The following is a 23432-nucleotide window of genomic DNA, read 5'->3' on the forward strand; positions in this document are numbered from 1 at the left end:
TTAAAAACGAAAACAGATGATTTTGTTTAAAGTGCAAATTCAGAATCATGTCTCACCTTTGCACCAAATTAAAATGTTAACAAGTGGTATGTATCGGTCTCTCGTAAAGATGTGATAATTTTGGGATAATAAATAGGTTTGTTGCAATCTGTGTAAAGCGCTTTAAGACTAAGGAGGGAATATTGTTTGTTGTGTCATTGCAGCGATGGATACAAATGACGATTATGTTTTATGCACTGAATTATTCCATCATTGACTTACTATACATAAATCAGGAATCCTTTTTTGAGGGAGTCTTGTGTTACCACTTTATACCACTCATCCCACAAGCCTGGGCCATGGTCAGGTCGTGAAGTGTGAAGTAAATAGAACTAACAGATCAGGAGTTTTACAAACCAGCTGCAGGCTTCAAGCGATTGGATGTGTGCCTTTACCGAACCACAGCGCCGCAAAGGCACCGGTAAATCATGTCATGACATGTATCTAAATTGCAAACCTGCCTTAAGACCCTTCAAGTGGCGCTTAGTGTGGAAATGCACCGTCTTTTCATTTTTTAAGCAAAAGTTTGGAGTGATATTCGGCGCTGCACCCACACACACGTGGTCTGGTTACTGGCACACATAGACCTAACACTGCCGCGCACATAGACCTCACACTGCCGGGCATATAGGCCTAACACTGCCGCACACAGAGGAAAAACATTAGAGGGAACATTGCTCCCTGGCGTAAGTTGCTGGGCGTTCCTGTCCCTAATGGTGCCCCAACTGCTGTGAAATCTCTACTGCAATCAGTAGATTTCTGGATGCATGCTACTGTCTCCTGAGTGACTCCTAGGGTGAACTGGCAACCTATCTAGCCACTCTCGAGAGGATGTAGCCTTAAGGCTAGAGCGGTCGACCTCGAAGCTGGGGAACTGGGTTCGAGTCTCTGCAACGACACTCTGCATCCTGTGATTCTGGGCAAATTACTTAATCTCCCCGTGCCTAACAAAAATGAATGTGTCACTCTGTAACGAAACTGGTGCTCATGTTAAGCTCTCTGATACCCGACTGTAGTGACTGAACCCATTGGGCTCTGGAGAGCAGACAAGGATTCATCCTTCTTGAAAACCGAATGAGACCCATAAAGATTTCTCTTACCTTAATGGTGACCTCTTCCTTTCTTTGGGTGGTGGGGTAATGGGGTTTTGGGCATCTTTGGACACCTCTATTGGTTTAGTTGCATCAAGCATATTCCAGGACCCTAAAACCAAAACGCAAACTGTGTATACTGAAACCAACATTAATATTAGCATTGGTGTTTGATCGGAGTCTTCAAAAGCCTTTAAAATGTTGCAGACATGAGCACTCCCGAAAAGAGCAGAGACCAACCTTTTATTGTAGAATATTTGCCCTAGGGCTCGTTGTTAGCTAAAAGTATAGTGCCTAGCGCTAAAAATCTCTAGCACTGGTAGGGTCCTCTGTCCCAGTGTTCTGATTTTGGATGTTTATCTTTGTTTAGTGTGTAGACCTTTTGCTTTCCCGTAAATTGATACATTTTTACCTTATGCCTAGACATTCCGTTTGTGTTGTCATTTGTAAACTGAGCTTAGTTTCTAAGTCTGTGCCCTCTAGTGCGTCTTGACTGCTCGATCCCTGTACAAATGCTAAAAGAAGTATACTAGGTGAACAGTTGAGGTGTTCCAGCCCAGGCCATAAATGGCAAGTGACAATGATTGCTTTATTTCTCCTGGCCTGTAGCATCACTTATTTTTTTACAAACTAGCAGGTTCTGTCTTCTCGTTCCCAGAGCAAAATTGTGAACTGCAGCTAGTAGCGAGATATTCAATATTCCTAATGATCAGCTGGTCGTCTAACATGTTTACTTTTTTTGCTTGCAGTTTGACTGTACAAATACATTGAATGACCAGGTTTTGGAGAAAGTAACTGTGCAGATGGAGCCGTCGGATGCCTATGATGTAATCCATTACTTACCAGCCATGAGCCTCTCTTACAACCAGCCTGGGATATGCTATACTCTTGTGAGGATGCCAGAGGATGATCCATCGACAGGTGCTAACAATAAGCCTGTTTTTATGTTGGTGTACCTGTGAAAGTTTAGTTAGTAGGGCCGTCTTTTAGAATTTGTAACAAAGTAGCCAACTATGAACACTTTCTGCTGGGGGAAATCTTGTTTGAGTAGTTTATTAATTATGGGTAAAAGCAGACTTCAGTATATCGCTGGGTGCCAAAGTTTCTCTTCGACAAGGGGCAAAGTTCAAGCCATTGACTTACAATCAAATTTTAGGGTAAACCATGGTGGCATTCCAAAAGCAGGACAGAACATATGCAGTGCAAGTTAGATTGACAACTGTCACAATGTTAGTACAGTCTTTTACGTGAAAGAGACTGATAGTAGAATACAGTAGAGATATCCATGGGCTTTGTCATTTGAGCGCACCTTTCAGATACATAACCTGAAACATCTGTTTTTATTCAAATGACCTTTTATTGAACTAACATTATATGGATTTTCCTTTCAAATATTCATTCATTTCTTGGATGCTTCATGTGGGACATTACATATATGGCTGATTGCCAAATGTCTCAATATATTTATGGAAAACCCTCCCTTAACATGCCTCTTAAAATTAATTTCCTACATAGTCCTCTGGCACATATAGGCTACAGTGTTGGATATAATTTTCAGCAAACTTTGTGCCTGATTCACCAAGCCATTTTCAGCTCTAAACCTACATTTACGGCTTAAATTTTCAGGATGTACACCTTCTAGGTTTTCACTAACTAAAATATTTGTAGACTGCTCTCTAACCATTTCTCACTTTGGCAGTGGTCGGAGATTTGCTTGTCTAAAGGGTTCGAACACATTTCTTTCCATTGCGGGAAGGGAACACCACCATACTTCATGGGGGTATAGATGGCTTTCTGTACAGGAAATACCCATGCTCCTGAGGAAAAGCAAAAAAAGAAAAACGTGTAATTGCAGTGCGCTGTTCCTTTTTGCCAATTGGGCAATAGCAGTGTTAAAAATGAAATGGTCTTAGTATTTCTCGAAAGCTATAATGGCCACGGCTGTCCAGGCACATCCGTGAATACAGAAGAATTGTACATCTGCACCTCAGCGCAAGAATACGTTTACTTGTGCAGATTTATTTATTCGCCTTGTGAATTGAGCCTTTTTGTCTAACCTCACAAATATGACTAAATGTCAGCTGGGTCTCCAGATTGCTCTTAGAGTGCAAATGCCACTGTCATTGGTGCTAGAGCATAGCATACCCCACTATATGCCAAGCATTAAATCACAGTGCAATTATATATATCATCTACTGCATCAACCTAAGTCACTACATTGTATGCTAGCATTGTAAGTATGATAAAATAATACAATAGTTAATAATTTGTTACTAACAATATGTTTAGCATCCAACTAGTGGAATGTGATGTACATGGTTGTAGGTCGATATCATTGAATTTGATAATGTCATCTAACCCTTAGCATTGATCAAGAGGCTGCTTTACCACAGATTGCTTTGCATACAGTGGCATCAGGGGCATCGAAAATCTAAATTGTGGAAAAGATTTTATCAATAGGTTTGTATGAACACCCTAGCATGCTGTGTCTGGTCTACACCTTTATGATCTTTGGCATTTTTAAATGATTAGGAACTGAGTTTCTGACCTAATTTCAAAAAACATTTAAGAGCTTACATGACCTAGCCCAAACCCATTCATTTTAGCAAACGCCAGAAAAGTTTATGCTTCTCTGTGGTGTATGAAAAGCACAAACTTAGCCGGAAGGAAGCAAAGTGCTGTACAGAGCCAAGCCAAATATACAGTGATTGAAGGGGGAGTTGGATTCTGAGAGTTGAAGTGGACTGTTACTGCGTCGCTATATAGTGTTCTTTAAAGAATTTTGGATTGAGCTGGAGCATGGTTGGGGCAGTCCTGATTGATACAGGGATGTTGCTCCAGATCCTAAATGCAAATATATGTATAATGTCTGTCTGCTTATTTATTTCTTCACTTTTTCATCTCCAGTCTCTTAGTGTGTCCTGACTGGGGTGTGCAGAGTGCCACCCAGAGTAGTGAGCTTGTTGCCTAGATAAGTGTATGTGGGCAGGTCCTAGGTCGTCAAGGTCTTGTAGGCATACGTTAGGATCTTGAACTGGCATCGCTTATGGATGGGGAGCCAGTGGAGGTCTCAGGTAAGGGCGATGTGGGTCCGTTTGGGGAGATCCAGTATGAGTCTGACTGCAGCGTTCTGTATGGTGTGAAGTCTTCTGAGGAGCTGGGTGGAGATGCCGGTGTAGAGGGCATTGCCGTAGTCGGCAGCTGGTGACGAGGGCTTGAGAGACGTCTGGTGTTGGTTGGTATCCATCTGAAGATTCTGTGGAGCCTGCGAAGTGTGTGGAAGCAGTAGGAGGTGACTGCGTTGACTTGTCGTTTCATGCTCAGTTGGCTGTCGAGGATGATGCTGAGGTTGCGTGCATGGACAGTATGTGTGGCTGTAGGTGCGAGTTCTGCAGGTCGCCAGCTGTGGTCACATGGAGAGGTGGTCTTCCTGAAGATCAGTACTTTAGTTTTGTCGGAGTTGAGTTGGAGGCAGTTGTCTCTCATCCATTTGACTATGTTGGACATGGCCTTGCAGAAGTTGGTTTTGGAGCGGTCCTCTGAGAGCGAGAAAATCAGTTGGGTGTCGTAGGAGATTATGTTGAGTATGTGGGATCTGACGACGTCTGCGAGAGGGGAGGGGGTCATGTAGATGTTGAACAGGGTGGGGCCGAGGGATGATCCTTGTGGTACGCCACATTTGATGTCTTTGAGTGCGGAGGTGAAGGGAGGCAGTCAGATGCTCTGTTTGTATCCTGTAAGGAAGGAGACGATACACTTGAGGGTGTCTTGCTGTATGTCTATGTTGTGGAGTCTGTTGATGAGGGTGTTGTCGGAGACGTGGAGAGGTCGAGGAGGTTAAGGGCCACAGTTTCTCCATGGTCGAAGAGTGTTCTGATATCATCTGTGGTGGCAATCAGCGCGGTCTCAGTGCTGTGGTTGGCACGGAATCCTGATTGTGAGGTTCCAGTAGGTGGTTTGGTTCTGTGAGGAACAGTTTCATTTTCTTTAGTAGAGATAGCCAAGAGATGTTTTGGTTTTCTTGGCAGTGTTCAGTTTAAAGTCCAAGGTGAATCCTAGTGTATCAGCAGTGGATGAAAGTTTGGGTTAAAATCCATCTAGGTTAATGTCATTGAGCCAAGTTTATACTAGTTGTTTCATGTTGTTCTTGACCAATAGTAAGAGTTCTGTCTTGATGGGTATGTGCTTCAGGAAGGTGCTCACAATCCATGGTTAATGCATTCATTGTCTGGTGCTGGAGAAACTTTGTGGTAGAATTGTGCATCGTTGGTCAATTGATTAATTTTAATGCAGTGATTGGTGAGCAGAATCCTGAAAAGCTTCATAGGTATGTTGAAGATGACAACTGATAAGATACATACCTGAGAGATTGTTCAGGTGATGGGTATGTTCCGTGACTTGGAGGTGCTCATGTGAATGGACTGGTGCAAATTGGTTGTTAGTTTGGAGGAGAGCTAAGGATGTTGCCAGTAAATCCATTCTGAATTTAATAATTTATAAAGTAGCTGTCTCTGTGCTGCGGTGTGATCTGAAGCAAGAATGGTAGTTGTGCTGGAGGCAGTTGGCATCAATGTTATTGTTGAGTTGTTCACAGTTGGTATTGATGTAATCTTGAAGTTGTTTACCAATGAAGCCAGGAGAGCGAAGAGCTGGTAGTTGGCGATAAATTATTATTATCTTTAGTTTCTCATAGGAAATATTTCTTTTTAAATGTTTGCTTTTCTGTCGGCAGTTTTTGCTATACTGACATCTGACATTCATAAAATGTTTTCCATTAGAAATGCCATTCTTCTAAATACTGCTTAAATCAGTAAATTAGCTTATTTTGAATGGTAAGCAATAACTGACTTGGTGCTTAAATCTGGCTGCTAAACCAGTTGGAGTGGGCCAGGGAAGAAGCAAGTAAGCTGTGCTATTTTAGCCTTTTGGGTAACTGGCGGATTGTTATTCTGTTTGATTATCTTTATACATGGTGGGTATAATACTTTTATTGATCTATCCAGCTTTTTCATGGCATATACAGGATGGAAATGTGCCAGCCACATAGGCAAATATCCACTCACATTATTAAAGAAACTATTGCAGAAAACATGAAGTTAAAATAATGATCTTTCTGTGACAAATAATGGCAATTATGTTTGCAGCATCTTCTATGTGTTCTAGTGAATGGCTGTCATTTTCCCCTTCCCAAGGGTTAAGATCTCACTGACAAAGGAATAGTATATTATGTGTCTTAGTTCATATTTCAGTAAACTATTACTTTTGCCTATCATGGCCCGTCAGTGAAAGGTCATGTATCCTACACCCATACTTAAAAATTGAATGTTTTTATAAGTTGTCAGTGCCTTGTTAACTTCAGAGGGAAATTCAGCACTTAAAAGGGATTTTATACTTTCCAAAGAGGTTTTATAGTTTTGATTAAATGTTATCCTATAGGCACATTTAGTTTCTTAATGACTGATTTTACCCTAAAAACAAGATTTTAAGTGGCTGCCTCTGAAAATGTGGTTGTTTCCTTACTGACCAGAATCAGAAGATATGTCAGCAGAACGTCCGACCTACTGGCTCCCCTTGTACCTCTGACACGCCATTCATTTTTCAGCTGTGAGGATTTTAGAACCTTGAATATTGGGCTAGGCAAGTGTACTATATTCTTGGTGACGTTTGCAGTTGGATTTCAAAATACGTACAACCCATTTGAGAACTGTTGGTGTGTTTTCACTTGTTCAGTTCTGGTCTCATTTAGTGTACTTTCAACCTTTTTTCATTTGGAGAAAATACATCTTAATTTTTTGTAATAAGACCATTTATTGGCAAGAGAAAAAAACTGAAATGCATACCGTTCATAGAGCATCAAGATTACTTTCTAAGAATCAAGTGAGACCTGAAATACAGATAAGAAATCCTACTCTGGGAAAGAGAGCATTCCAGAAAGCCTCTATTGAGACTGCTGCATCTGAGTAGCCATGGGGAAGCCTCTGATTCTACCTCTGCATTCAAAAGACCTCCTATTAACCACTACTCCCAGGGTGTTCAACCTTGTCCTCGGTGACAAGAGACAAAGGAAATGATAGATGCATTGTCCTGTAAGATTTGTGGGACCACCTCTTCCAAAACGATTAGCGCCTCCAGTTCATCGGACCTACTAAGGAAGTACAAAAAGATCCTTGCTGGAGCCTGTGCATCAGTTTGTAGAAACGCTTTCTAGACAAGAGACAACTTACAAAAGGTTGTCAGTGAGGTGTTCTGATGTCTAGATTGTTCTTCTTGGCTGCATCTAATGGGTCTAGTGCCCTATGTTAAACAAAAAGTGATGATCCTAGTGTTCACAGGTATCAATTTGGATAACAGGCGGACCTTGAAATGCATGAAAGGCTAATGTCTACAGTTTTGTCAAAAAAGCGTATTCACCATCAGCGTGTTCAACAACCTTTTTGCCAGTTTCACTCAAAGAAACTAGAGCTGAAGCGTCATTTCCATGAGGGAAGATATCAAAGACTGAGTTAACTCAAAATCCATTTGCCTCTGCGAGACAACTTCAACAAAGAATGAATACCTGACTTTTGAACTCCACCACTGCCCACTCTATGAAGACATGCATTGATACTTACTTGGGACAGCAGCAAAGAATCCCAAATGGATATTGAGTTTTGGGCACTGTGAGGACTGGCTACATGTTACTCTAAAACCATGCAACATTCCATCTACCAGGACCAAACAGATTCATATGGACGCATGTACGATAAGATGCTCAAGTAGTGCAGTAAAAATAAGCTGTTGAGGTGTTACCAAGTCCCTACTCTCTAGTGAGGATGCTCTTCATTTTGGAAACTACATTACTGCTTAAATTCTGACTTTAACTGATTCCGAAGTGGGCCACAAGTTAGCTTTTTACGTGTTCTTGCCTTGTGTTCTGCTCATGTTGGGGTGAGCTTTCTGTTGCATTCCCTGTGATAAATAACCGGGAATATTTCAAGAAGGAGGAGAATATGTTGCTTGTTTGTAATCCTAGTTCTCCATCTGTACATGCTGCATTGAATGAACTGTTATGAGCCCCTAGGGATGAGGCTAGTCTCTACATATGTAAATATTCTTTTCTAATTATTATTATTATTAAACCCTTCTGCCTTCCCGGAAACACTTGAGAATGGAAGGTTTCAAATAAGATTCTGCTAGATGCAGTGACTTTCAAAACTGTATGTTAAAACACCCACATATAAGGAGATGAGTTCTTAGTCCTAGTGCCATGTTTGAACAATGTGTGAGGTTTTGAAGTTGGTCCGGTTTTGTAAAATACTGTAAACATCATAGGTACAAGTTTATGGTGGATTTTTTGTAACTCCGTTTGACATTTGGAAACCATGCTAGTGATAATGTCATTCTGATGTTCAAGATCCTGATTCTGTTTTGTCACACTTCACCTTTACTGATTTTGTATACTTCCATTATCCCTGGAATGGTGTCTGCTCATTATCAGCTGGATAAAGTTTAGCTTTGGTGGTGAGGAGATTATTTCTTTTTTAGAGATGTTACATGCTGTTCTCTGATCTGCAAAGGCAGGGTAGGTTGGAGCCCTATTTATGGGGGTAAGATTGTACAAACCATTATCCTATAGCGCACACTAGCCCATTTGCCTCATTACCAGCATGTGCAGTCTCTTTGCATTGCATCTTATGCTATCTTGTTTTACCCAGTTTTTCCTTTTACTAGTCTCTGAAAATACCCTTTGTACTAACTAATGTTGTTGAAATCTGAGCCAGTGATGAACTTTTAGAAAAGCTTTTATAGACCAAGAATTGTTTGAGAACAACTGAAAAGGGGGATCAAGGATACAGCGGCACTGGTAGTAGAGCTTTTTTTTGTTCTACACATGGATATTAATAGAGAAATCATTGCCCCTCCTGATATTTTTGGTGAAATGTGTGTTCTCTTCACTCTCAGTTTCTTGCACATTCAATTGCACAATGAAGTTTGTGGTGAGAGACTGCGATCCCAACACCAGGGTCCCAGATGATGAAGGCTACGACGACGAATATGTTGTAAGTATTTTTCTAAGTCAATTATATCACAGTGAGAGAGTAATTGTTCCCTTAGGGCCAGGTCTTGACTGTTTCAATTAACTAAATATTAAGCAAAAGTGTAGATGATCATTAGTGAGCTGTGTGTGTTCAAAACAAACGCTCTTTTTTTTAAAGACTACATTCTGGTCTGTGTTTTGTGATTGATGTTATGTGTCTACTGTTTAAGCATGCATGTGCTTACAAAAATGTAATTTATTACTTCTCCCAGTTAGAAGACGTGGAAGTGACTCTCTCTGACCACATTCAGAAAGTTCTGAAATCAAATTTTTCAGCCGCTTGGGAAGAAGTTGGTGATGAGAATGAGAAAGAAGAAACATTTGCTCTTGCCTCCCTAAAAACACTAGAAGGTAAAAGCTTTTTTTTTTTTTTTTAATATGTGTGCATGTTGTCATTGACCTGTTGAAATAAATTGTGACCCAACCTCTTGCTGGTGTATTGTGCAAATTGTTCACGGCCTATAATACTGTAGATAATGTGCAGTATTAGCAATGCTCACTCTCAACTGGTGCATCGGGTTAGTTTGTACAGGCATACATTTGTGTACTTTCATCACAGATTGCTACGGCTGCTACCTCAGTAATGTGTGTTCAACATCTATACAATTGGGACATCAATCAAGGCTCCGTCACTTCGTTTTAAATATGCCCCAAAGATTTTTAGTAGGTTACTTTTCCAAATTGTGGCCATTTGTAATAATGTGGCAAAACCAAAGCTGTTGCAGAATTACTCCTACCAAGAACCGGATAGGGGATTGTGTTTCAGGACGTGAAATAATTATCTTGTGATAAGGGTGAATAATTTATTGTGAATGATGTCCTTTCATTTAATGTAAATTATTATGAAAATATATGTGGACAATTTTTTTACGTTTTTGTATCCTTTTAGTAAGGTTTTTATGAGCCATGAATAAAGTATTTTAAATAAGAGAACTATGTAGGTGCATGACACGAGATTACAGCATCCTGTGAAAGTGAAAAAGACTAAATTATTGATCTGAAATCACAGGCAACATTTTGAATTGAATGCAGCTTTTTTAACATTTGCAGTCACTTTAGGCTGCAGCAAATGTGTATGCACCAATTTACTGCATTATTTATGGCCAGAGGTCAGTCAATTGCATTGTGTCTCCAGCATGCCTTCATATTGTTATTGGCTAAAGTGGTCATTGTCTGTCCAGATAGTCTCCTGGCCATATTCAGGGCCTCCTATATTATTTTGAAAACTCGCTTCAGAAGGTAGCCTCGGTGTATGGTGCCTTCTAGCTCATCAAGCGTTCTAGGAAATTCCCCAACTGCAAACTTGCATGACTTCAAATTATTGCTGGAAAAAAAACCTCTGTTCCTGGAATGATGTTTAGAAATCAAATTGTATTGTTGATCAGTGCCTCTGACTAAATCCTTGTATTCTTACAAGTCCTGTAGAAGCTTATCTGCATTTTTTGGTGAAGAGTATATTTGTAGCATGTGTTGGCCATAGATACACATGGTTAGCATTATCCTGCCATCTAGTGTTGGGCTTGGACGATTGCAAGTTGTTTTTCTTCAAAGTCTTAGAGTCACGAGGTATAGTGACTCATCCTCCGGTGGGCATTGCGCATGTTGCTTGGCTGTTTGTTAGATTGTTTTTTCCACCATCTGGTTCGGATATCGATATCCCAGCTCTGGGATCAAAGCTTAATTCCTCACTGAGGCCATTGTGGTGCTCGGTTTTTCTCTCCAAACAACTCTTTACTCATCCTAACAACATCAGCTGGTGTTATTGGTCATTTCACGGTGCCCCGCCCGGCCTTCCAAAACTTCTTCCCCTTCATGCTACAGGACAGCATTCACGAGGGATGGAAAACACGCCCTTCAGCTTTAACCCCAAGTGCCATGCAATGTAGCTCCGCATCCAGGGAGCCAGTAGAGACGAAACTCTATTATTGAGACCTCCAAAATGCTGATTGCAGCACACGGTTAACTTAACTGATTTCCCGGGTGACCAGTACCCCTCCCTCTTGACTGTTCCCGGCATGAGGTTGCTACACTGATATGACAGGGTGACCAGGGCCCTATATTAATATGATAGGGTGACCAGGGCCCTAGACTACTTACCTGGTTTGTGGTGCCTGGTACCATTTTGAGACAATCATTAAACCAGCAAAGGCTTAGCAGCAAGAGGATTCACAATTTTACTTAGGACCTAAACTTAAGTGGGGAATAGTTCTCTCCCTTCAATTCCTGGTATTGCATCCAAAATGGTGTAGTCCTAGACCTCTAATTTAAATAAAAATAAAAACCACTATAACAGCCCTGCCTTGGCCTGACAATCACTCCTCCACAGTGAATAAATCAAGAAAAAGTGTGTGAAAATGAGAGGGCACCTCACGTACGCAACACCAGGAAGGTTACTAGCCGGTTCTCGCCAGTATGCCCACGTTTTATCATCATCGGTTGCCCACTCAAAAAAGTCAGGAAATTCGTGTCCAGTGAAAAAGAAAAGGGAACAGATCAAGAAAGAAAATTTACTGTCCCCATCAGAGGAAAAAAGAAAGAACCCCGTGTATTGCAAAGAACCAGATGTTCCAATCAATTATTAAGATTGAGTTATAGACTCATTTAAAGTAACCCTCTTTATTCAAACTAGTGAGTCCACTCAAAGTAAAAGCACTCAATGTTGCTAACCTTTATAAGGAAGGCCAACATGTTTCATTGCCACTTGACATTGTTCTGGCAAATTCATCAGGGCATGGGGTTTCAAACATTTGCCTCACCGGACAAATATTTTAGTATTTGCGCAAGGACTGTTAAAAACAAAAGAAGAGACAGAAAAGCGATTGTCTATTCTGTTGTCACTAAAAACGGACCAACCAAATGCATTCATAGTCAGGTATATTGCAAACCAATTGCTCATTCCAAATGGGGGTATTTACCATGTAGAGGCCGAGGGCATTCGTACCAGCCTCCACTACACCCAACGGGGTTGTATTGAATACTCTTCCCCGGTTATTTAGAACAGCACTATCGCTAATTCGTGTTCCACCTGTGGAAGGAAAAGAAGTTTTTTTTAAAAACTCCCTTTGTCATTGTCTTCCATACTTCATATCTCACTCTCTCTTTTGTTATGTGTGTTATCTACTTTGTATTATGGATCCCTGTTTTATCCACAATAATCCTTTCGTCACTCATTTAAGCTTGGCTGTGTATTTCTAGGGTCAAAGACCAGCTGTGCCCCTCAACTGTACACTTCTTCATATAACACTAGTCGACCTTCGAAAAAGTCTCTGCCCGACATTCATGCAATGATGTGAGGATACAACCATCCCTTTACCACTTTCTTATGGGCCCTGCTATAACTGTGTATGAAGTCGACATACAGTTAACACATCAATTCATCGTGCCAACGTCCGGCGTTGCCCACGAGCACACCAAACACTTATCACGATTTCTGCCTCTGAACCAATCCTCCATTCTCTCACCGCAACCAATTGCTTCGTGGGCCGTCTCTCGTCCCCGCTTCACTGTCTAGCTGAGTCCTGGCTCCTAATGACGCTTGACTCGACTCCGCCCCTCTACTTCCACATCACGTGTTCCGGGACCGTCACCGGAGCGCGCAATCCTTAGAGTTTTTAGACACCCAGTGGCGGCCATCTTGAAATGTCGAATAGGATCAACAACCACAATCAATCTAAGATTCAGTCATTAAATTACGCTGAACCAAGTGTATCTACAGCGGCATAATTCCCTGCAGACACTACATGGATACAGCAATCTTTTGCTCTCCTAATTCTTAAACAGAGGTACGTTTTCCATCAATATTCACCGTTGAATACAAAAATGTACACAACGAAATAAATCCCGGCAGCGACTACATGGATACAGCAATCTTTTGCTATTATAGTTCTTGGACAACTTCTTAATTTACTCAAGTCGTGTTACCAGGAGTTATTACCAAAAGCTGCGTAAACCACGATCTCAGACTCTTTTGGTCCCTACAAGCAGTCTATCCTTTATCATATTCAGCCCGGAGTGTCTAGATGGAATGTTGTTCAACTCCACCACCCACTCCCCTAGTTCTGAAAAAAGTCTTATCAATTTTTATCAATTTTACTTCTCACTCGTTCAGAACATGTTTTCCTGTTAGTTTCTGTAATCAGACCTAATAGGTCTTGACAGCACTTGCCACGATACTACTGTCTAGTGACTTTATTCCACTCAATGTGGTCATTTAAACCCCTTTGATCCACTTTCTCAGAAAAAATCCAACGAGCTTCCCTGGTTGCCAGCACTCTTTCAGTACAATCACTACTGGCCACCACTTTCTCTAGGACCACCCACTTAAGGGCCTGCGGATCGTGTTTAGATTCGCAAAAATGTTGCACCAAACGCGTGGTTAGTTTCCCAGCTTTAATAGTGCTTAGATGTTCCTGAATCCAAATCTTTATTTTCCTTGTCGTTAAACCAATGTATTGTAACCCACATTGACAAGTGAGTCTATGAATCACATTCATCGTGTTACAATTTGAAAATGTATTCAGATTCCAAATTTTGCCACTAAGGCTAACACACTTGGTCTTCTCCGTCAAATTACAGACAGAGCAACTGCCACAGGGATAATGGCCAGCCGGCACTGATGAAACTTTTTGAGTCGCCTGTGGTCGTGAATGTACTAATTTGCCTTTTAAATTAGTGGCACGTCTAAACGCAAATCTAGGTTGCGGCATTATGAAATTTGCTGTGGACAACAATGGCCAGTGCTTCCTCATTGTTTGTCTTATTTTAGAGGCCAATGGGTCATAAGTCATAACCATTTTGAGACAAGACAACCAATTTTCAAACTATACTTGACGGATTCCTTGCCGGAGTCTGCTCGATCCATGACAGGGTCACTATTCCTTGACCATCTACATCAAGATGAATTGATCACTAACCTTCAGCCAAATGTAAATGCCTGAGTCCCTGGAATCCCTTGTCCTGAAGAGACCCCGTAACTCGAGAGGGTCGAAACGTCATCGGCTACAAAAAGGGAGAGTCCTAGGACACTAGAATAATTTCCTACTAAGTGGAATGACACTTGATTCCAAAAGGGACCTCCCCTGTTACTCCAATAACCAACTGTTTCTTTTCATTAGTCACTGTATAATATGTCACTGTTGGTTTTGGTCACTACCCTGGAGCACAAAAGTCAATTTGATCACTTTTCATCTTGTATGTAGTGTGATTGTTTTACTCTTTTTTTCATATGATTGTTCTATGCAAAATAAAAGTTACATCCATCTACGGTTGAAGTGGGTTTGATAGTAATTCTTTTGTTTGTGGTCTTCCATTTCAAAACATTGATTGATTCCATATTGAACTAATTTAATAACAGAGTTAAAAGGACATAACTCCCCGTTCTAACTACAAACTCCAATTTGGATACTAGGAAGCAACACACCTTTTCTTATGTTTACATTTGTTTTTCAAATGAGTTCCTTGTGAACATTGTTTGTTGGCTGATTAGCTTATACCCTGTTCACAGGGATGTATGGGTTGCTCTTGTTCCTTGTTAAAATAAAATGCAATGTACTCCTGGCAAGACCAACCCAAAGTGGGCAATCGGTGTTGGACACCAGAACATGAGGAGACTTCCTGTAAGGTGTGCTTGCTGTCCTTGTCGAAGAAAACAGTTCAGCAGTGAAGGGGGCATTTTGGACCCACACTACTATGCAGCGACTCACAGAAGACTCACCGGATATCTTCGGGTAACATTCACCACACCCCGAACAAAACTGAAGTCACTGAGGCGCAGACGGCACCACCAGATGTGCAGATACTGTTGGCTAGCAGTGGGGACTGCTCAGACTCAGTCCCGATTCCACATAGGGCATGTGAGCCTAGACCCCTACCAAACCACCCAAATTGGCTTTCAGAGCCCCACTGCCCTCGGTCCATGCAGGTCTCCACCAACGGCACACAAACACAAATCCACTCTGCCTGGAAAGCCTCCGACTAGCGTTAAAAAATATAAAGCATTAAAGTGTTTTGATGCCGAAACATACCACATCGGCAGGCAAAGACTTGGAGCTGAAGCAGTGCATATGGGATCCAAAAAAAGCCTCTGAACCAATAGATGGTTTATCTTCAAAGACCTGCGCATCGAAACCGGCACCTAAGCTGTCTGCATCGAAAGCACATACTCAAGACTGCAACCATTACAAAAATCTCTTAAACGTCTTCCACATCTTCTACGCTGAAAAACACCAAGAGTAGCACAGACCCACGGCAAAAACAGTTGCAGCCCATTCTTCAGCACTTGCAAGATAAACTCGACAAGGCACAAAATACTTTTTCTACACCCATACACTGGGAAACTAGGCACCAAACCACCACCACTGTCAACTGTTTCCCTTATGCTTCCTAAAAGGAAGAACACATTTGAGGAGGACATTGCTGCGTGTGAACCAGCACATCAACCAAAGAAGGACAGAGGCACTAGCTTTATTTGTTTCCCTCCTTTCTCCTCCTCCTTCATCTCCTATTCCATCTTCACCCGATCTACCTTCAGTGCCAGTGCTGACACCCTCTCCAGAACACTTGTCTTTTTAGCAGCCACTTTTTCACAAGATCAGTCACCTACTGGGGATGATCAACCTGAGGAATACAATTGGCCTTATTTCACAGACCCACAGGGAGATCCCAATACTGCCCCTGATCCATGGGATATTTATGGATGATCCTAACCAAATGATACATCATACCATGATCTTATCAGTAGGGCTGCTGGTTACCACGAAGTAACCTTACACACTATCCCACAAGAGGATGATTTCCTAGTTTAAACGCTGAATAGATCACAAACCGCTTAATCGCCCCCTATGCTTAAAGGCATTTTGTCTTCCACACTTCATATTTAAGTAGCCAGTTAAATCTGGGGTAGTCACCCCTCGTATTGAAAAGAAATGCAAAGCATGCCCATTGGACTCCGACTATGTTAAGGGCCAAATCACACCAAATTTATTAGTGGTACACACAGCCAGGAAAAGAGAAAATTCACAGGGCACTGGGGATGGGCCTCCTACAAATAGAGTAGGAAATCTAATGCCACAGGTAAACATGTTGCAGTACAAACAGGCAACCACATGTGTATTGCAAATTCTGTGGGACTACTCTCCAGATATAATCGTGTCACGTGGGATGAAATCCAGGAATTAGTGCAACACCTCCCTGATCAATACCATCAACTTGTAACACAATTATTGGAAGAAGGTAGGGCTATATCTAATGCCACTATACAAAGTATCCGTGACTCTGCAGACACAAGTGCCTGATGTCACGCATGCCTCAGAGTCTCTGGCTGCAAACCGGATGTACAACACCTGCTCAAGTTACCATTTGATGGACAAAATCTATTTGGGCCACAGGTGGATGAAATGCTTTAAAAGTAAAAAAAAAAAAGCAAGACACTGGAACCACTAAAGCAATGGGGCCCTACAAACATATCAACACCATGGTTCCTTTCGTAGGGGTCAGTGCAGGGATAAAGCCGGGGGGGATGTTTCGTCACTGACTCTGGCACTGGACATAACCAATAGGGCTACTATCAGAGTCAATTTAGCAGGGGATTCTTCTATAAAACAAATTGTAGAGGTAGAAGCTGTGCAACCACTATCGAAACTCCCACCCCTCCAAAACAGTGACCCCCTACACCTCCCCCGCCCATATATAACACCAGTCTAGGGAAGGTTAAAATATGTTCGAGGCATATGAGCTGCAGATCACACACTGAGGATAAGATCGCCATCTGGTGTTGGGCTCGGATGATTGCAGGTTGTTGTTGTCTTCGGAAGAAGCCTTTGGTCACGAGGTTGGTGACTCCTCCCCTGGACAACAGTGCGCATGGGCATCCACTCCATCGTCAGATTGTTTTTTTCCGCCATTGGGTTCGGATGAACTTTTTTCCGCTCCAGCAGAAAACTTCTAGCAATCAATTTAACTCCTTAACCTTCATTCCATCGACTTCGAAATCAACTCGGACCGGTTCCGGAAGCGGCTGATGGACAGGACACCCTTCAAAAAATGCCCCCAGTGTGGAGCGAAGTTCCCCCACAGTGACCACCACGAGGTTTGTAACCTCTGCCTGTCGCCGGAACACAACGAGTCCACCTGTCCAGCTTGTGCCGCTTTCCGTTCGAAGAAGACCCTCCGGGACCGAAGAGCTCGACGCCATATTATGGCCAAACCAGCTCCAGAACCGGAGGACATCTTTGCTCAAGATGTTCCCGAAGACGACACCGAAGATCTCGAGATCGTGTCCGAGGCCGACGATTCCGATGACCTCATCACTCCAGGGCAGCGTGTGAGTACCACCCCCCCTGCCCCTGCCCCATCCAAAAAGACAGTGGTCAAGACTCCGCCAGCTGGGCCCAGTCGCGACCGGAAATCCTCTTCAGAAGCCCCGCCCTCGGGCCCGGCTCCGAAGACATCTAAGCCTGTAGGTGGCTCGGGCTCGAGCAAACCTCATGTGATTGTGCCTTTAACACCCTCGGCACCGAAAAAACCACTGTCGGCACCGAAACAGGCTTCGAGACCGAAATCTCCTTCGGCACTGAAACGTTCCTCGGCACCGAAGTCTCCACCGGCGCCGAAACGTTCTTCGACATCGATGCCTAAAAGTCCCTCGGCACCGAAACATACATCGGCACCGAAACATACATCGGCACCGAAAACTCCATCGGCTCCGAAAAATCCATCGGAACTGAAACATCCTTCGGCACCGAAAACATCATCGGCACCGAAAACTACGTCCACACCAAAAACAGCTCATAAAGACCCGAAGCGGGCGTCGCCGCCACCACCTTCGGAGCCAGATGAACTTTTTCGACCAGATCCTACTCAAAAGCGGATCTACATCAATCCTAACACTGGACATGTGACTGCCATCCCATATAAAAAAACGGAAGCTGGACACTACACCTCCCCCAGCTCCCATACGAAAAAAGGACTGTGCCACTTCACCACTTCGTCCTTCTTCTCCTGTTTTACCTTCTAACCCGTCCCCCCCTCCTCCTCCTGTTTCTCCTTTACCTTTACCTTTACCACCTCCCTATCATTCACCTCCTCCACAGGATGATAATGATGACTTAGGGGGAGGGGCGGACCCTGATTTATTTAATGATCCTGTTGATCCAACCGACCCGTTTACTTTTCCAGACACAGCACCGGTAGATGACTGGTCTTATCCAATGCCTGACATGCCTGACCCCACTACCTACCCCTCCAAGCCCTCCCCTCCTGATGACCACCTAGGGTTTGGCCAACTAATAAATAGGGCAGCAACGTTCCATGGTGTCACTATGCACACGGACCCCCTTGAGGAGGATTTTCTCCTCGATACCTTTGAGCAGTCACAAAAAACTGTTCATATACTTCCCATGATTAAAGGGGTTATAAAGCATGCCACTGACGTCTTTAAAGACCCTGTTCGAGCGAGGGTTCTCAACCCCCGCATCGAAAAAAAGTACCGACCAGCCCCGCAGGACCCTGCATACATTAAAGCCCAGCTCCCTTTAGACTCCTTGGTCGTATCAAATGCCAGGAAGCGCGTTAACTCACAGACAACTGGAGAAACGCCCCCCCCAGACAAGGAGTCTAAGCTTTTAGAGGCCTCAGGCAAACGAGTCGCCGCACAGGCGGCGAACCACTGGCGTATTGCCAATACCCAGGCCCTGTTAGCTCGGTATGACAGGGCACATTATGACCAACTTGAGGACCTTATGCAACATCTGCCTGAACCCTTTAAGTCCCAGGCCACTGACCTCATTCAAGAAGGCAAATTAATATCTAATGCCTCCATTAAATGCGCCTTAGATGCGGCAGACACTGCTTCTAGGGCGGTCAATACTAGCGTCTTACTCAGACGACATGCCTGGCTCCGTATTTCCGGTTTTAAACCGGAGGTTCAAACCGCAATTCTGGCTCAACCTTTCAACCAAGAGCAGTTATTTGGCCCTGCAGTGGATACTGCATTAGAAAAAATGAAGAAGGATAATGAAACTGCCAAGTCTATGGGAGCACTGCAGTCTCCTCAAAACCGGGGTTCCTTTCGTCGCTCCTTTTATAGAGGAGGCTCCAAAAACACATCAACTGAGACCACGTCCACCTTTAAAAATTCTGGACAAACATCCCCTAACAGAGGTTATTTCCGGGGAGGTTATAGGGGAAACAATAACAAAGGCCGAGGGCGGGACATACAACAACACCCGCACCTCCCCAGCCACCAAACAGTGACTTGCCACCACTCCCCCCAGACCATTCCACTCCGGTCGGGGGGCGACTCCAACAATTCCTACCTGTCTGGACTTCCATCACCACAGACAGATGGGTAAGACAAATTATCCAGTCTGGCTACTGCCTCGAACTCATACAATCCCCCCCAAACATACCACCCAAACAACGCCCAATGTCCTCACATCATCTCTCTCTCCTCAAACAAGAAGTTCAATCCCTGTTACAAAAACATGCGATAGAACCAGTCCCCCTTCAACATCAGGGAAAAGGGGTATATTCTCTATACTTCCTCATTCCCAAAAAGGACAAAACACTAAGGCCCATACTGGATCTCAGACTACTAAACCAGTATATACATTCGGATCATTTTCATATGACCACTCTCCAACAAGTCCTCCCACTCCTACAACAGGGAGACTTCCTTGCCACATTAGACCTCAAGGACGCATACTTTCACATCCCTATGCATCCCGCTCACAGAAAATATCTACGATTTGTGGTAGATGGGCAACACTATCAATTTACAGTTCTCCCATTCGGAGTAACAACAGCACCCAGAGTGTTCACCAAGTGCTTAGCAGTCGTGGCAGCGCACCTCAGAAGACAACAGATCCATGTCTTCCCCTATCTGGACGATTGGCTCATAAAAGCCAATACATACCAAAAATGCGTTCTCCACACTCATCGCACGATTCAAACTCTCCACGATTTGGGATTCACTATCAACTACCCCAAATCCCACCTACAACCTTCCCACTTACATCAGTATCTAGGAGCAACCATAGATACATCCAAGGCCATTGCTTATCCCAGCACTGCCAGGATAGCCAGTATACAAAATCTCATCTCTCAATTTCAAACTCATCCATCTCTTCCAGCAAGAGTGTTCATGCAGCTCCTAGGCATGATGGCATCATGCATCTCCATAGTCCCACACGCACGACTTCAAATGCGTCCCTTACAGGAATGTTTAGCACAACAGTGGAACCAAGCTCACGGACAACTTACCGATCTGGTGTTGGTGGACAGTCGCTCACTTCGCTCACTGAAATGGTGGAACACCATCAACCTGTCCAAAGGGCGACCGTTCTTAGAGCCTCTTCCACAAGTTGTGCTAACTACCGACGCATCTCTCACGGGGTGGGGAGCCCACCTCCTTCACCATACCACTCAGGGCAGATGGACCAGTCAACAAAAACTGCTCCACATCAACCACCTGGAACTCTTAGCAGTGTTCCTAGCACTAAAATCCTTTCAAGTTCACCTAAAGAACAAAACTGTCCTCATACGCACAGACAACATGACGACAATGTATTATATACAGAAACAGGGAGGGACACACTCTCCCCAACTGTCCCAACAAATCTGGAGATGGGCAATTCCCCAAAACATCTATCTGTTAGCAGAACATCTCCCAGGGATCCACAATCAAGTGGCCGACCTCCTAAGTCGCCACACACAGCAGATCCACGAATGGGAACTACACCCCAAGGTTCTACTCCCCTTCTTCCAAAAGTGGGGACAACCAGACATAGACCTGTTCGCCACTCCCGAAAACACAAAATGCCCAACCTTCGCCGCCAGATTTCCACACCCACAGTCCAAGGGCAATGCCCTATGGATGAACTGGTCAGGCAGATTTGCGTACGCCTTTCCGCCTCTCCCACTAGTTCCATTTGTGGTACGCAAACTGAAACAACAGTCACTAACACTAATACTAGTGGCTCCCACTTGGGCACGTCAACCGTGGTTCACCACGCTTCTAGAACTATCCTTAGTTCCACATCAAAGACTACGCCTCTCCCCGGATCTATTAACCCAGAACCATGGAGAAATCAGACACCCAGATCCTCAAACACTGAACCTAGCGATCTGGCTCCTGAGGTCTTAGAGTTCGGTTACCTCAATCTCCCTCCAGACTGTATGAATATCATAAAGGAAGCCAGACGCCCTACTACTAGAGCGTGTTATGCCGCTAAATGGAAACGATTTGCCATCTACTGCGCTAATAATGACATACATCCATTGGACGCTTCCATCCAAAACATCATTTGCTATCTACTACACTTGCAAAGATGCAATCTAGCGTATTCCTCTATACGTTTACACCTAGCAGCCTTGGCAGCCTACTTGCAAAATAGGCAACACCTGTCCCTTTTTAAGGTACCAGCCATCAAAGCGTTTATGGAAGGTCTCAAAAGAATCCTTCCCCCAAGATTGCCACCTGCACCAGTGTGGAATCTCAATGTGGTTCTAACAAGACTCATGGGTCCCCCATTTGAACCTATGCACAAATGTGAATTACAATTCCTAACATGGAAGGTAGCTTTCCTTATCGCAATCACTTCCCTACGCAGAGTAAGTGAAATACAAGCCCTTACACTAGAGGAACCTTTCTTACAACTACACCGTAACAAAGTGGTTCTTAGGACAAACCCTAAATTTCTTCCAAAAGTGATTTCCCCTTTCCACCTTAACCAATCAGTAGAGCTACCGGTCTTTTTCCCAAACCCAGACTCCGTAGCTGAAAGGGCCCTACATACCTTAGATGTGAAAAGAGCCTTGCTTTATTACATCGACAGGACAAAACCCTTTCGAAAGACAAAACAACTCTTTGTTGCTTTCGCACCACCACATAAAGGCAACCCAATCTCCAAATCAGGTATAGCCCGGTGGATAGTTAAATGCATCCAAATATGCTACCTCAAGGCTAAACGTACACTTACAGTTCCCCCTAGGGCGCACTCCACCCGTAAAATAGGGGCTTCTATGGCCTTCTTAGGTAACATTCCCTTAGACATTTGCAAGGCAGCCACGTGGTCTACCACGCATACCTTCACTAAACACTATTGTGTTGATGTGCAGGCCAAACAACAGGCCTCCGTGGGCCAGGCTGTCCTAAACTTTATTTCAAGCTGCTGCAACGGATACAGGCGACCACCGCTAAGGGGAAGCACTGCTGTATAATCTATCCTCAGTGTGTGATCTGCAGCTCATATGCCTCGAACTGAATATGCTACTTACCAGTATGCATCTGTTCTTGGCATGTAGAGCTGCAGAGTCACACACGCCCGCCCGCCTCCCCGGGACCTGTATCTGTTCCAGCATCCGTCTTACTTAGACATTACACATGGACATCCTTTCTTTCATTTCTATACACTCCATCTTTTCCCATCATGGCGAAAAACAATCTGACGATGGAGTGGATGCCCATGCGCACTGTTGTCCAGGGGAGGAGTCACCAACCTCGTGACCAAAGGCTTCTTCCGAAGACAACAACAACCTGCAATCATCCGAGCCCAACACCAGATGGCGATCTTATCCTCAGTGTGTGACTCTGCAGCTCTACATGCCAAGAACAGATGCATACTGGTAAGTAGCATATTCCTTCTATCCACACTGGCAGGTTATCCCAGGAGACCTAAACAATACCCATATTTGAATATGGATAGTACCCATTGAACTCAAACAAATCCCACCAAGAACGGAAAATATGCCTCAAGAATATTTTACCCTTGTACAGGGCAAGGTTCTATCTCGCCTTCAAAAAGGGGCAATAGAAATTGTACCCTTACAACATTGGGGGCACAGAGTATACTCCCTTTATTTTCTTATTCCCTAAAGGGACAAAACCTTAAGGCCTATCCTAGCTCTCAGGCGATTCAACAGTTAATCTCCTCAGACCACTTTCCCATGGTCACACTGCAAGAAGTGATACCACAGCTACAGCAAGGAGATTTCATGACTGCATTAGACCTCAAGGATGCATACTACCATATTCGCATTCATCCAGCACACCATTTTCAACTCAACGGGCAACACTGTCAGCTGTAGGTGCTGCCCTTCGGGGTCACTGCAGCTCCAAGGGTTTTCACCAAATGCCTTGCAGTAGTGGCGGCTCATCTCCGAAGGGAAGGAATACATATTTGCCCATATCTAGACAATTGGGTCAATAAAAGTCCAAGCTACCAACC

The 23432-nt window shown here is 43.6% G+C and overlaps 1 protein-coding gene across 2 annotated transcripts in view; it reads left to right on the forward strand.

Annotated features, from left to right (window-relative positions):
• The window catches only part of COPG2 (coat protein complex I subunit gamma 2), a 341223-nt gene that overhangs the window by 249192 nt on the left and 68599 nt on the right, over positions 1-23432 (forward strand). For both annotated transcript variants that reach the window (XM_085653601.1, XM_085653602.1), the window contains 3 exons: positions 1880-2051; positions 9072-9169; positions 9420-9558. In XM_085653601.1, the coding sequence (XP_085509727.1) occupies positions 1880-2051; positions 9072-9169; positions 9420-9558 (409 nt within the window). The remainder of the gene's footprint in view (positions 1-1879; positions 2052-9071; positions 9170-9419; positions 9559-23432) is intronic.

Source organism: Triturus cristatus, chromosome 4_1, assembly GCF_964204655.1.
Source record: "Triturus cristatus chromosome 4_1, aTriCri1.1, whole genome shotgun sequence".
Lineage (NCBI taxonomy): Eukaryota > Metazoa > Chordata > Amphibia > Caudata > Salamandridae > Triturus > Triturus cristatus.